At 46.5% G+C, this 16,274-nt stretch overlaps 1 protein-coding gene across 7 annotated transcripts in view; it reads left to right on the top strand.

Moving 5' to 3' along the window:
* The window catches only part of LOC139366376 (LIM and calponin homology domains-containing protein 1-like), a 166,252-nt gene that overhangs the window by 128,683 nt on the left and 21,295 nt on the right, over positions 1–16,274 (top strand). For all 7 annotated transcript variants that reach the window (XM_071103799.1, XM_071103796.1, XM_071103801.1 and 4 more), the window contains 4 exons: positions 1,674–1,771; positions 1,897–2,067; positions 6,786–6,869; positions 7,248–7,356. In XM_071103799.1, the coding sequence (XP_070959900.1) occupies positions 1,674–1,771; positions 1,897–2,067; positions 6,786–6,869; positions 7,248–7,356 (462 nt within the window). The remainder of the gene's footprint in view (positions 1–1,673; positions 1,772–1,896; positions 2,068–6,785; positions 6,870–7,247; positions 7,357–16,274) is intronic.

The following is a 16,274-nucleotide window of genomic DNA, read 5'->3' as shown; positions in this document are numbered from 1 at the left end:
TTCCTAGGCCATCATTGAAAATATGAATGTGTTCTGAACTGACTTGCCTAGTTAAATAAAGGTTAAATAAAGGTGTAAAAAATAATTTAAAAATCTGCTAAATCGGTGTACCGATTTCCGATTGTTATGAAAACTTGAAATCGGCCATTCCGATTAATCGGTCGACCTCTAATAGCAACAGACCATGGCACTCTACAGGAATAACCAATAGATGTTATCCTGCTGACTCTTATGAAAGGGGAACCCCTGTTCCAGAAAAGACCCAAGGGGTGTAACCATAGTTGGCCATAACAGTTACAAGAATAACCACGTGCATGTCTAATGGTGTCCAATGACCTAGAGCACAAATACTTACACTAGTTTTGCTGGCTCCTTCTGAAATATATAATTGCCACGTATGTACTGAAAATTCACAAGAAAGGTTCTCCCGTCTCAACAGAGGAACTCTAGAGCTCTGTTAGAGTGACCATCGGGTTCTTGATCACCTCCCTGACCAAGGCCCTTCTCCCCCGATTGCTCAGTTTGGCCGGGCGGCCAGCTCATGGACGTCTTGTTGATTACAAACTATTTCAATTTAAGAATGATGGAGGTCACTGTGTTCTTTGGGACCTTCAATGCAGCAGAAATGTTTCGGTACCCTTTGTTAACTCGAAATGACACAACAACAAGGTTCCAGTTTAACAAACCGTATTAGCACACTACGTCTTTTGGAGTTCTTTAGCAGCCAGCTCCTCTAGCCACTAGATGTGCTTTTGGCACTATTCCAGTTAAGGATTCTTTAAGGGTACACGCCTACCTTGTTGAAGCATTTCTTTGACTTCCTCAAACACTCAATTTTTACTCCAATTACTGAGCTCGTCTAGCTTCACTTAGTCAAATGACACATCCTTTGTTTCAAGTGCATCGATTTTCCATTGGTTCAATTCTGAGATTATCGACAAGTGACCGGTCAGCTGACCCTGTTGTACCAGAAAGTGTAGCTGGTTCAGAGTGCTGCAAGTTGTAACAGTTTGGTGTTTTCCTTTGTCTTTTCCTGCTCCTCCAATGACTGTTTCTGTATGTGGAATACCACTTTCTTTGTCCATGTATTTAAGTGTGTCCAGTTTTCAGACTGGAACAACCATGTTGTCTTAACACATGTGGCTGTTGAATGTTTTCCTAATTTGAACGCTGGATATGACATCTGGTTGGTGTGTGTCTGTTAATGTGTCCTTTTTGTCATTTTCATTAGGAGACTGATTCTCAGCAACAGCCCCTCTATCTTGTTGATTATTTACTTTCCTCAATCTTGAGTGATGCACAATGGTGTCTCCGTGCCTCACAAATATCACCACACCATCTTGGCCAATGACTACTCCCGGTCCTTTCCACTCTTGACAGTCAACTCGTTTGAAGTACACTTTCCAGTCTCGTACTTCTCATCGGTGGGTCGAAGCTGTTTATGCAGAGCCCTGCAAGTTCTCTCTCAACACGTTTAAAAGGCACTCGACTCAGTGTAGGGACGTGGACTTCACTAATAAAGTGAAATTGTGAACTAACAGTTTTTAATTTATTAAACGGCTAATATGACCACAGTTAATGTGCCGTAAGGCAGTGGGTTTTGTGATTTGGTGGATTTTAGGGTGATTGTAACTAACCCTTTGAAACTGTCTTCATCTCTCTTCATCCACCAGGGGAACACCGAGAGAGTGGTATGGAAAGGACAAGATAACGACAGGAGTAGTGACATCAGCACAGCGTCCAGAGATGAGAGTATGAAAACAGCAGTCAGGTCAGTCTGAGAGCGTGTGTGTGTGGCCTTGAACTCTACAATGGTCATGAGAATAATGACTTTCTATATAATGTCATTAATGAAATGGAAATTAATTATGCATTTAATCAATCAATCATCAACAGCTCAATCAGCCAGAACAGCAGTCAGGCAGACAAGCTGACACCGAGTTTGCAGAATGGTCAGAGAGCACCACCCACCATGGCCGTTCCCCAGCCCCCCAACAAGAAACAAAATACAGAGGTCTTACTAGACTGCACCAAACCCAGCCAGCAGGCGCCCTCTCGGGACAGGAGGTATGTGCAGTGTCGGAACTAGAATTCTATACATTGGGTGGCCAAGGCTACTTTAGGCGGTCCATAGACCATGACAGAAAATGAGTGTGTAACCCTAACCTGGCATCTAAGGAGCATGAATGAATCCTATGATTGCTGATTAGAGGTAGAAGTGATAATTCACATAACCCGGAGTTCTTCAATGTGGTAGATAGTGTGGTCCAAAAGGGTTACTTAACTAGAATTCTTTAATATACTATGACTAGTCACTGTCTCTACCTCGGAACTGCAGCTCAATTTCTCTCTCTCTCTCTCACACACACACACAAACATACTGTAATCACCAACTGGAGAGACTTGGGTCACTCTGTTTTCATGAATATATAATCTGGGTCTATAAGTGTTGCACATCCAAAATATTTTAAGGAAATAAAGCTCAAGCACAAAGGAGATAAGATGGCGTTTGTGTGTTACATAAATTGCATAGTTTATTTACAAAAATGTACACAATGCAAAAAAAATAAAAATAATTTTGCTGCCAATCAATATTACAAACTTACTGTATGTATGTATGTATGTATGTATGTATGTATGCATGCACGTATGCACGCACGTACGTACGTAATAGCAAAGAGAAGTTTTGGAATTGGCCTAATCAAGACCAAATTAAATCTGTGTGACATGATACCCTTTGGATATATCATTTTGAATATCTGTGTACTAGCTAGTACACAGTGTAGGTTTTAATCATGACCAGAGGGACCTCCTAAGTGCCAAATTATCCTAGGTAGATTTAAAACGGCATAATTCTGCGGTTCTGGTGAGAACTGGCTAAATGTTTCACAAACTCATCCATGTTGAGGGAGCGTGCCCCTCCTTGACTCAACACTGAGGATTCCGAGATGACTTAACCTATCATCAACCATTGTTGTCCTAAGGTGGGTTTTAATCTGTTTTAAAGCTGAGAAGCTTTAACAACAGAAATCTTACAAAGTCGAAAAAGCTCATGGAAGGCCTCTTTTTTTTAAGATTCTAGAAACACAACCATGTCGAGGAGAGTAGACGGTCTGTCCCTTCCACTTTTCTCTCTTATCAAGAAGCCGCTTGGTTTGATGTCCTCTAAATCTGACTCGAAGGTCTGAACAAAGGCAAACAGAGGCTCCTCATTCAAGAATGATGTAGTCTTTGGGTTGAGAGACTGAACCCCTTGCATTCTCGCAATTCTTCTTCTCTGCAGCTCAGCTGTGAGTCTGTCAAGCCCCTGATAAAAGATATCTCTTTGGAAGCTCTCACCATCACTTTGGTCACTATTTTTCTGTCCTACAGTGCTCATCATCAATGTCGTGAACTCTTAAGCTTGTTTTTAGGCTGTCTTTGACACACTGTTTATCCATTTATTTTGCAGTGCTCTGCAATCTCTTCAACCTCTTTACATAGTTCTCCAAAGTAACCCTCACTTCTGTAGTCCTGTAATGTGTCTGTAAAGGCACCTACTAGATCCACAGCCCTTGCTAGATTAAGAGCGCTTGATTGGAACACGTCAGAGACATTTGGCATCACCGAGCACTTTACAAAAGGTAACGAAAAGCCCTATGAAATGTAAATCTGAGTAAGAAGGCCCCTTGCCTCCACTAATCTATCAACACTATTTTTAAGTGTGATATCCTGTAGCACTCTCAGAACTGCTGGTAGCCTGTCCCTCAGATTACGGCATGCCATGTATCTGCATGCCCACCTTACATCCGTCTCTGTAGTTCTCGGGGCTGCCGTGGATATAGCTCTTTCTGAACTGCAAGCCCCTTGAGATGAACGTACGAGCCAGATACAAAGTTATAAAGCTTCTGCAGGAGAGCAAAACAGGTAACTGCCTCAGGCACTGATTTTACATCATTGACAAGAACCAAATTCAAACAATGTGCATTAGAGTGCACATAAAATACAACTCTTGCACTGTTTTTAATCCGTGCAGACACACCAGAATGCTTTCCACTCATGCCGGATGCACCGTCATAGTCTTTCCCCACAAGATTATTTATGTTTTTCAAGGCAAAAGCCAGATCATAATTTTTATGAGACCTGCCGCATCTAAGCTTTCAGCTGACTGAAAGTGTGAAAAGCTTTTGTGGATGGCAGTTGTAATAGTACCTCACAACTGAAGACATTTGTTATTTTTTCTTTTAAATCTTTGGTTTCATCTACAATTACACTTAAAAACTTAACTTTCTTTTACTTCTCTTATTATTTCACTTTGTACCATCTCAGCTCAGCCCTCAAGAACTTTGTTCTGGATTTGGTGGCTTGTGTACTTAGCATTGCCACATGCATTCATCCTTTTATCTATGAGAGGGTCATGCTTTGCTATTTCTTTTAAGATTGTCAAACCATTACCCTTGTTAATGACCTCTGCACTATATTTTGAGTGGCAGTTAATAGGAGCACATCTGCAATTGTTTTAATGTAAGTACCATTTTCCTCCACTTTTCCTGTCCTCATTTATGACGTCTAACATTGATGAGTTGCTGTCAATAGCCATTTTATGCTGAATCCAAGCATACATAGCATTGATATGATGCTCTGCCTTCGAATGGAGCTTAACCCTGAATCTTTAAACAGCGCCTTTTTCCAGTTACAAAAACCTGACTGTGATGTGAAGGCAGATTCAGGTCTATTGGGCAGAGAAACGCCTACAGGCGAAACAAGTCGAATCTTGACTTACAGAATATTCAAGCCACGAATTGTCCTTATACCAGGAGCTGTTGACAGCCCTTTTCCTAGTACCATGCTGAGTTCTGGGAAATGTTTTCAAACACGGCTGTACAGGAACCACACGGCTGAAATACACGTAGTCAGGATGACGGCCTAGGAACAGTGGGTTAACTGCCTGTTCAGGGGCAGAACGACAGATTTGTACCTTGTCGGCTCTTGAAATGTCTCCAACGAAATACACCCTGCCGCCCCGTTAAATAAAGTATTTATGGAAATGTATAATTAAGGGATCCACAAGATTAGATGCTAACAGCTGCTAACTAAAATGTGTAGTTTAAAGTATAGGCCTGGCCTAACATTGGGTCCTTCTGGAACAGAAGTCTCTCTCCCGTTTTGTTTTCATGTTTAATTGACCCTATGCAAAAATAAGACCGTCTATGGTTACATCTAAGCATCCAATTTCCCACATTTTAGTCCAATCTCAATCTTAATTACAAATCCCCTTTATCATAACTATCTTAAAATCAACTACCAGCCTAAGTTACTAGTTAGATCATGGCTAGGACTACTCTGCAGTAAGTTACTAGTTAGATCATGGCTAGGACTACTCTGCAGTAAGTTACTAGTTAGATCATGGCTAGGACTACTCTGCAGTAAGTTACTAGTTAGATCATGGCTAGGACTACTCTGCAGTAAGTTACTAGTTAGATCATGGCTAGGACTACTCTGCAGTAAGTTACTAGTTAGATCATGGCTAGGACTACTCTGTGGTAAGTAACTTAGCTATCTATCATTTCTTACACCTTTACGATAGCAAACAGACTATCTGCAAATTGTGGTAGTCTTTTGAGTAACGCTAACAGATTGATAATTGTTAGTTTTGAGTTCAAGTACGAAAATCTGAGTTAATGGATTTCAAATTGCTGAATGTTAACTTGCTCAACACTGACAGCTGTAGCCTACTAGTTACCCCACATTAGCTAAACATTCGTATACTGTAACTTACTGCACTGTATATGAGTGTATTACTAGCACATATGTAAACATAATGTTAGGAACCGATCTCTCTTATCTGATTAACTGTCTGTTAATGTTAGACCTTTGACTCCATTGACTGACACAGCGACTCAACTTTCGTAAAAGTTGATTAGGAAATCTAAACCCGATGCTAAACTTTAAAACTTACTTAAAATATGAGGCTTTCGTCAATCGCGAAAAGAGCTTGTGGAGCTGTGGAAATATTCTCTCTTCTGTATGTTCTTCTTATTCTTCTGTATCTCGCCACCAACGCTAATATTCTCTCATCCTCGATTTGAAAAATGCGCCACCGAACGTCAACATAAAATGCTTCTTTCAGCAAAATGTGAAATGAGATGTCAATCAGCATCAAACTGCCAGTAGTGAATGAAATGTCGGGGTGGCACCCGGGGTGTCCAGTGCCACCCCGGACACCCCTCTGGCTCTGCATATGTGCGGGTGAGAAGAGATTAGGGGTGAGGGGAACAGGGAATGGTGTGTTCATGTGTGGGTTTGAGTTTGTTCTATCATTCACAAGCCTATATTCACTATGTTATGCAGAAGGCTTTCTCTTTTAGTTATTAATGCTTCTCCACATCTTCCATCACGGACATGCCTTTTACTCAGATGGCCCGTAGGTGGCCCCGTAAGTAATCTATGTTGCCTCACTGTCAAGATGAGGCTTTATAGAGAAATGACAACAGGGGTGTTATATTTAGGAATTTACAAAAAAGTCCCCTGATTTTATAGTTCAACCAATTAAAACAGATTATTTGTGGTTCAAGAGAGTAAGAACCCATATTGGTAAACCTACTGCTTATAGTAGGAATTTGTCAAATGCCGCTGTATTGCACACTGTATGGTCCACATAATTGGTAGCAACGTTGTATTTTCACCTATAGAACCTTAAATATTGTTTGTTCGGCTCATATAGTTTTGATTGGTCCAATTCATACTAAAGGTTTCAATCATGTCCATGTTGCTAGGCAGGCCTTCATGTTGCTTTTCATCTTCAGGTGTGGCTCCATTGAATCCATGGGGCCCAGTCCATCAAACTCACCCACCACATGCCCATCCGACATGCCTCAATCTCCAAACAGGTACAGCCATCAGAGGGCGCCAAACTCAGCTCCTTGAGGCCACTCACTGCTGCTTTTGTCATCTGTTATATTGAGAAGGATATTGAACTTGCTGAAAGTACAAGGTTTGTTTTGTGCTTCTCTGTGAAAAGTATCATGTCAGCTCTGTAGAAGACATTGCTGATATCTCTATCCCACACTACTGTATTAAATGTATAGATCAATATACTGTACTAGATGTGAATCTGAGGAATCTAAAATCATCAATCCCTCAGTTCTTCATTCACTATCACTGGACCATATATCCACTGGACCATACTTCATTTGCCACTGCGGTCATTCAGTTTGTGCTGCTCAGTGGTCAGTCTGTTGTAGGCTGAACTGGGTTCTCCCCTGCAGGTCGGTGAGCGGTAAGAAGCTGTGCTCCAGTTGCGGTCACCCTTTGGGAAAAGGGGCGGCCATGATTATTGAGACCCTCAGCCTTTACTTCCACATCCAGTGCTTTAAGGTCAGTGTCACTCAGGCAGACTGTGTTAAGTCAGAACCCTTTCACCACACCACCACAGTTAATATGAGGCTGCGTTAGGTCAGAACCCTTTCACCACAACACCACAGTTAATATGAGGCTGTGTTAGGTCAGAACCCTTTCACCACACCACCACAGTTAATATGAGGCTGCGTTAGGTCAGAACCCTTTCACCACAACACCACAGTTAATATGAGGCTGTGTTAGGTCAGAACCCTTTCACCACACCACCACAGTTAATATGAGGCTGCGTTAGGTCAGAACCCTTTCACCACAACACCGCAGTTAGTAGCAGGCTGCATTAGGTCAGAACCCTTTCACCACATCACCACAGTTAGTAGCAGGCTGTGATAGGTCAGAACCCTTTCACCACAGTTAGTAGCAGGCTGTGTTAGGTCAGAACCCTTTCACCACACCACCACAGTTAGTAGCAGGCTGCATTAGGTCAGAACCCTTTCACCACACCACCACAGTTAGTTGCAGGCTGTGATAGGTCAGAACCCTTTCACCACAGTTAGTAGCAGGCTGTGTTAGGTCAGAACCCTTTCACCACACCACCACAGTTAGTAGCAGGCTGCATTAGGTCAGAACCCTTTCACCACACCACCACAGTTAGTAGCAGGCTGTGATAGGTCAGAACCCTTTCACCACAGTTAATAGCAGGCTGCGTTACGTCAGAACCCTTTCACCACACCACCACAGTTAGTAGCTGGCTGCGTTAGGTCAGAACCCTTTCACCACACCACCACAGTTAGTAGCAGGCTGCGTTAGGTCAGAACCCTTTCACCAGAACACCACAGTTAGTAGCAGGCTGCGATAGGTCAGAACCCTTTCACCACACCACCACAGTTAGTAGCAGGCTGCATTAGGTCAGAACCCTTTCACCACACCACCACAGTTAGTAGCAGGCTGCGATAGGTCAGAACTCTTTCACCACACCACCACAGTTAGTAGCAGGCTGTGATAGGTCAGAACCCTTTCACCACACCACCACAGTTAGTAGCAGGCTGTGATAGGTCAGAACCCTTACACCACAGTTAGTAGCAGGCTGCATTAGGTCAGAACCCTTTCACCACACCACCACAGTCAGTAGCAGGCTGTGAGAGGTCAGAACCCTTTCACCACACCACCACAGTTAGTAGCAGGCTGTGATAGGTCAGAACCCTTTCACCACAGTTAGTAGCAGGCTGCGTTACGTCAGAAGCCTTTCACCACACCACCACAGTCAGTAGCAGGCTGTGAGAGGTCAGAACCCTTTCACCACACCACCACAGTTAGTAACAGGCTGCATTGGGTCAGAACCCTTTCACACCACCACAGTTAGTAGCAGGCTGTGATAGGTTAGAACCCTTTCACCACATTTAGTAGCAGGCTGCGTTAGGTCAGAACCCTTTCACCACAGTTAGTAGCAGGCTGCGTTAGGTCAGAACCCTTTCACCACAACCACAGTTAGTAGCAGACTGTGATAGGTCAGAACCCTTTCACCACAGTTAGTAGCAGGCTGCGTTAGGTCAGAACCCTTTCACCACACCACCACAGTTAGTAGCAGGCTGCATTAGGTCAGAACCCTTTCACCACACCACCACAGTCAGTAGCAGGCTGTGATAGGTCAGAACCCTTTCACCACAGTTAGTAGCAGGCTGTGTTAGGTCAGAACCCTTTCACCACACCACCACAGTTAGTAGCAGGCTGCATTAGGTCAGAACCCTTTCACCACACCACCACAGTTAGTAGCAGGCTGTGATAGGTCAGAACCCTTTCACCACAGTTAATAGCAGGCTGCGTTACGTCAGAACCCTTTCACCACACCACCACAGTTAGTAGCTGGCTGCGTTAGGTCAGAACCCTTTCACCACACCACCACAGTTAGTAGTAGGCTGCGTTAGGTCAGAACCCTTTCACCAGAACACCACAGTTAGTAGCAGGCTGCGATAGGTCAGAACCCTTTCACCACACCACCACAGTTAGTAGCAGGCTGTGATAGGTCAGAACCCTTTCACCACACCACCACAGTTAGTAGCAGGCTGCATTAGGTCAGAACCCTTTCACCACACCACCACAGTTAGTAGCAGGCTGTGATAGGTCAGAACCCTTTCACCACAGTTAGTAGCAGGCTGCGATAGGTCAGAACCCTTTCACCACAGTTGTGAGCAGGCTGCGTTAGGTCAGAACCCTTTCACCACACCAACACAGTTAGTAGCAGGCTGTGATAGGTCAGAACCCTTTCACCACACTACCACAGTTAGTAGCTGGCTGCATTAGGTCAGAACCCTTTCACCACACCACCACAGTTAGTAGCAGGCTGCATTAGGTCAGAACCCTTTCACCACACCACCACAGTTAGTAGCAGGCTGTGATAGGTCAGAACCCTTTCACCACAGTTAGTAGCAGGCTGCGTTACGTCAGAACCCTTTCACCACACCACCACAGTTAGTAGCTGGCTGCGTTAGGTCAGAACCCTTTCACCACACCACCACAGTTAGTAGCAGGCTGTGATAGGTCAGAACCCTTTCACCACAGTTAGTAGCAGGCTGTGATAGGTCAGAACCCTTTCACCACACCACCACAGTTAGTAGCAGGCTGTGATAGGTCAGAACCCTTTCACCACACCACCACAGTTAGTAGCAGGCTGTGATAGGTCAGAACCCTTACACCACAGTTATTAGCAGATTGCGTTACGTCAGAACCCTTTCACCACACCACCACAGTTAGTAACAGGCTGCATTGGGTCAGAACCCTTTCACACCACCACAGTTAGTAGCAGGCTGTGATAGGTTAGAACCCTTTCACCACAGTTAGTAGCAGGCTGCGTTAGGTCAGAACCCTTTCACCACAGTTAGTAGCAGGCTGCGTTAGGTCAGAACCCTTTCACCACACCACCACAGTTAGTAGCAGGCTGCGATAGGTCAGAACTCTTTCACCACACTGTGGCTGTGATAGGTCAGAACCCTTACACCACAGTTAGTAGCAGGCTGCATTAGGTCAGAACCCTTTCACCACAGTTAATAGCAGGCTGCGTTACGTCAGAACCCTTTCACCAGAACACCACAGTTAGTAGCAGGCTGCGAATGGTCAGAACCCTTTCACCACACCACCACAGTTAGTAGCAGGCTGTGATAGGTCAGAACCCTTTCACCACACCACCACAGTTAGTAGCTGGCTGCATTAGGTCAGAACCCTTTCACCACACCACCACAGTTAGTAGCAGGCTGCGATAGGTCAGAACCCTTTCACCACACCACCACAGTCAGTAGCAGGCTGTGAGAGGTCAGAACCCTTTCACCACAGTTAGTAGCAGGCTGCGTTACGTTCAGAACCCTTTCACCACACCACCACAGTTAGTAGCTGGCTGCGTTACGTTCAGAACCCTTTCACCACACCACCACAGTTAGTAGCTGGCTGCATTAGATCAGAACCCTTTCACCACACCACCACAGTTAGTAACAGGCTGCATTCGGTCAGAACCCTTTCACACCACCACAGTTAGTAGCAGGCTGTGATAGGTTAGAACCCTTTCACCACAGTTAGTAGCAGGCTGCGTTAGGTCAGAACCCTTTCACCACAGTTAGTAGCAGGCTGTGTTAGGTCAGAACCCTTTCACCACAACCACAGTTAGTAGCAGACTGTGATAGGTCAGAACCCTTTCACCACAGTTAGTAGCAGGCTGCGTTAGGTCAGAACCCTTTCACCACACCACCACAGTTAGTAGCAGGCTGCGTTAGGTCAGAACCCTTTCACCACACCACCACAGTTAGTAGCAGGCTGCGATAGGTCAGAACCCTTTCACCACACCACCACAGTTGGTAGCAGGCTGCGATAGGTCAGAACCCTTTCACCACACCACCACAGTTAGTAGCAGGCTGTGATAGGTCAGAACCCTTTCACCACACCACCACAGTTAGTAGCAGGCTGTGATAGGTCAGAACCCTTTCACCACAGTTAGTAGCAGGCTGCGATAGGTCAGAACCCTTTCACCACAGTTGTGAGCAGGCTGCGTTAGGTCAGAACCCTTTCACCACACCAACACAGTTAGTAGCAGGCTGTGATAGGTCAGAACCCTTTCACCACACTACCACAGTTAGTAGCTGGCTGCATTAGGTCAGAACCCTTTCACCACACCACCACAGTTAGTAGCAGGCTGCATTAGGTCAGAACCCTTTCACCACACCACCACAGTTAGTAGCAGGCTGTGATAGGTCAGAACCCTTTCACCACAGTTAGTAGCAGGCTGCGTTACGTCAGAACCCTTTCACCACACCACCACAGTTAGTAGCTGGCTGCGTTAGGTCAGAACCCTTTCACCACACCACCACAGTTAGTAGCAGGCTGCGTTAGGTCAGAACCCTTTCACCAGAACACCACAGTTAGTAGCAGGCTGCGATATGTCAGAACCCTTTCACCACACCACCACAGTTAGTAGCAGGCTGCATTAGGTCAGAACCCTTTCACCACACCACCACAGTTAGTAGCAGGCTGCGATAGGTCAGAACTCTTTCACCACACCACCACAGTTAGTAGCAGGCTGTGATAGGTCAGAACCCTTTCACCACACCACCACAGTTAGTAGCAGGCTGTGATAGGTCAGAACCCTTACACCACAGTTAGTAGCAGGCTGCGTTAGGTCAGAACCCTTTCACAACACCACCACAGTCAGTAGCAGGCTGTGAAAGGTCAGAACTCTTTCACCACACCACCACAGTTAGTAGCAGGCTGTGATAGGTCAGAACCCTTTCACCACACCACCACAGTTAGTAGCAGGCTGTGATAGGTCAGAACCCTTACACCACAGTTATTAGCAGATTGCGTTACGTCAGAACCCTTTCACCACACCACCACAGTTAGTAACAGGCTGCATTGGGTCAGAACCCTTTCACACCACCACAGTTAGTAGCAGGCTGTGATAGGTTAGAACCCTTTCACCACAGTTAGTAGCAGGCTGCGTTAGGTCAGAACCCTTTCACCACAGTTAGTAGCAGGCTGCGTTAGGTCAGAACCCTTTCACCACAACCACAGTTAGTAGCAGACTGTGATAGGTCAGAACCCTTTCACCACAGTTAGTAGCAGGCTGCGTTAGGTCAGAACCCTTTCACCACACCACCACAGTTAGTAGCAGGCTGCGATAGGTCAGAACCCTTTCACCACACCACCACAGTTAGTAGCTGGCTGCGTTAGGTCAGAACCCTTTCACCACACCACCACAGGCTGCGTTAGGTCAGAACCCTTTCACCAGAACACCACAGTTAGTAGCAGGCTGCGATAGGTCAGAACCCTTTCACCACACCACCACAGTTAGTAGCAGGCTGTGATAGGTCAGAACCCTTTCACCACACCACCACAGTTAGTAGCAGGCTGCATTAGGTCAGAACCATTTCACCACACCACCACAGTTAGTAGCAGGCTGTGATAGGTCAGAACCCTTTCACCACAGTTAGTAGCAGGCTGCGATAGGTCAGAACCCTTTCACCACAGTTGTGAGCAGGCTGCGTTAGGTCAGAACCCTTTCACCACACCAACACAGTTAGTAGCAGGCTGTGATAGGTCAGAACCCTTTCACCACACTACCACAGTTAGTAGCTGGCTGCATTAGGTCAGAACCCTTTCACCACACCACCACAGTTAGTAGCAGGCTGCATTAGGTCAGAACCCTTTCACCACACCACCACAGTTAGTAGCAGGCTGCGATAGGTCAGAACTCTTTCACCACACCACCACAGTTAGTAGCAGGCTGTGATAGGTCAGAACCCTTTCACCACACCACCACAGTTAGTAGCAGGCTGTGATAGGTCAGAACCCTTACACCACAGTTAGTAGCAGGCTGCATTAGGTCAGAACCCTTTCACCACACCACCACAGTCAGTAGCAGGCTGTGAGAGGTCAGAACCCTTTCACCACACCACCACAGTTAGTAGCAGGCTGTGATAGGTCAGAACCCTTTCACCACAGTTAGTAGCAGGCTGCGTTACGTCAGAAGCCTTTCACCACACCACCACAGTCAGTAGCAGGCTGTGAGAGGTCAGAACCCTTTCACCACACCACCACAGTTAGTAACAGGCTGCATTGGGTCAGAACCCTTTCACACCACCACAGTTAGTAGCAGGCTGTGATAGGTTAGAACCCTTTCACCACATTTAGTAGCAGGCTGCGTTAGGTCAGAACCCTTTCACCACAGTTAGTAGCAGGCTGCGTTAGGTCAGAACCCTTTCACCACAACCACAGTTAGTAGCAGACTGTGATAGGTCAGAACCCTTTCACCACAGTTAGTAGCAGGCTGCGTTAGGTCAGAACCCTTTCACCACACCACCACAGTTAGTAGCAGGCTGCATTAGGTCAGAACCCTTTCACCACACCACCACAGTCAGTAGCAGGCTGTGATAGGTCAGAACCCTTTCACCACAGTTAGTAGCAGGCTGTGTTAGGTCAGAACCCTTTCACCACACCACCACAGTTAGTAGCAGGCTGCATTAGGTCAGAACCCTTTCACCACACCACCACAGTTAGTAGCAGGCTGTGATAGGTCAGAACCCTTTCACCACAGTTAATAGCAGGCTGCGTTACGTCAGAACCCTTTCACCACACCACCACAGTTAGTAGCTGGCTGCGTTAGGTCAGAACCCTTTCACCACACCACCACAGTTAGTAGTAGGCTGCGTTAGGTCAGAACCCTTTCACCAGAACACCACAGTTAGTAGCAGGCTGCGATAGGTCAGAACCCTTTCACCACACCACCACAGTTAGTAGCAGGCTGTGATAGGTCAGAACCCTTTCACCACACCACCACAGTTAGTAGCAGGCTGCATTAGGTCAGAACCCTTTCACCACACCACCACAGTTAGTAGCAGGCTGTGATAGGTCAGAACCCTTTCACCACAGTTAGTAGCAGGCTGCGATAGGTCAGAACCCTTTCACCACAGTTGTGAGCAGGCTGCGTTAGGTCAGAACCCTTTCACCACACCAACACAGTTAGTAGCAGGCTGTGATAGGTCAGAACCCTTTCACCACACTACCACAGTTAGTAGCTGGCTGCATTAGGTCAGAACCCTTTCACCACACCACCACAGTTAGTAGCAGGCTGCATTAGGTCAGAACCCTTTCACCACACCACCACAGTTAGTAGCAGGCTGTGATAGGTCAGAACCCTTTCACCACAGTTAGTAGCAGGCTGCGTTACGTCAGAACCCTTTCACCACACCACCACAGTTAGTAGCTGGCTGCGTTAGGTCAGAACCCTTTCACCACACCACCACAGTTAGTAGCAGGCTGTGATAGGTCAGAACCCTTTCACCACAGTTAGTAGCAGGCTGTGATAGGTCAGAACCCTTTCACCACACCACCACAGTTAGTAGCAGGCTGTGATAGGTCAGAACCCTTTCACCACACCACCACAGTTAGTAGCAGGCTGTGATAGGTCAGAACCCTTACACCACAGTTATTAGCAGATTGCGTTACGTCAGAACCCTTTCACCACACCACCACAGTTAGTAACAGGCTGCATTGGGTCAGAACCCTTTCACACCACCACAGTTAGTAGCAGGCTGTGATAGGTTAGAACCCTTTCACCACAGTTAGTAGCAGGCTGCGTTAGGTCAGAACCCTTTCACCACAGTTAGTAGCAGGCTGCGTTAGGTCAGAACCCTTTCACCACACCACCACAGTTAGTAGCAGGCTGCGATAGGTCAGAACTCTTTCACCACACTGTGGCTGTGATAGGTCAGAACCCTTACACCACAGTTAGTAGCAGGCTGCATTAGGTCAGAACCCTTTCACCACAGTTAATAGCAGGCTGCGTTACGTCAGAACCCTTTCACCAGAACACCACAGTTAGTAGCAGGCTGCGAATGGTCAGAACCCTTTCACCACACCACCACAGTTAGTAGCAGGCTGTGATAGGTCAGAACCCTTTCACCACACCACCACAGTTAGTAGCTGGCTGCATTAGGTCAGAACCCTTTCACCACACCACCACAGTTAGTAGCAGGCTGCGATAGGTCAGAACCCTTTCACCACACCACCACAGTCAGTAGCAGGCTGTGAGAGGTCAGAACCCTTTCACCACAGTTAGTAGCAGGCTGCGTTACGTTCAGAACCCTTTCACCACACCACCACAGTTAGTAGCTGGCTGCGTTACGTTCAGAACCCTTTCACCACACCACCACAGTTAGTAGCTGGCTGCATTAGATCAGAACCCTTTCACCACACCACCACAGTTAGTAACAGGCTGCATTCGGTCAGAACCCTTTCACACCACCACAGTTAGTAGCAGGCTGTGATAGGTTAGAACCCTTTCACCACAGTTAGTAGCAGGCTGCGTTAGGTCAGAACCCTTTCACCACAGTTAGTAGCAGGCTGTGTTAGGTCAGAACCCTTTCACCACAACCACAGTTAGTAGCAGACTGTGATAGGTCAGAACCCTTTCACCACAGTTAGTAGCAGGCTGCGTTAGGTCAGAACCCTTTCACCACACCACCACAGTTAGTAGCAGGCTGCGTTAGGTCAGAACCCTTTCACCACACCACCACAGTTAGTAGCAGGCTGCGATAGGTCAGAACCCTTTCACCACACCACCACAGTTGGTAGCAGGCTGCGATAGGTCAGAACCCTTTCACCACACCACCACAGTTAGTAGCAGGCTGTGATAGGTCAGAACCCTTTCACCACACCACCACAGTTAGTAGCAGGCTGTGATAGGTCAGAACCCTTTCACCACAGTTAGTAGCAGGCTGCGATAGGTCAGAACCCTTTCACCACAGTTGTGAGCAGGCTGCGTTAGGTCAGAACCCTTTCACCACACCAACACAGTTAGTAGCAGGCTGTGATAGGTCAGAACCCTTTCACCACACTACCACAGTTAGTAGCTGGCTGCATTAGGTCAGAACCCTTTCACCACACCACCACAGTTAGTA

Source organism: Oncorhynchus clarkii, chromosome 14, assembly GCF_045791955.1.
Source record: "Oncorhynchus clarkii lewisi isolate Uvic-CL-2024 chromosome 14, UVic_Ocla_1.0, whole genome shotgun sequence".
Classification (NCBI taxonomy): domain Eukaryota; kingdom Metazoa; phylum Chordata; class Actinopteri; order Salmoniformes; family Salmonidae; genus Oncorhynchus; species Oncorhynchus clarkii.
This window is presented reverse-complemented; position numbering and strand designations above follow the sequence as displayed.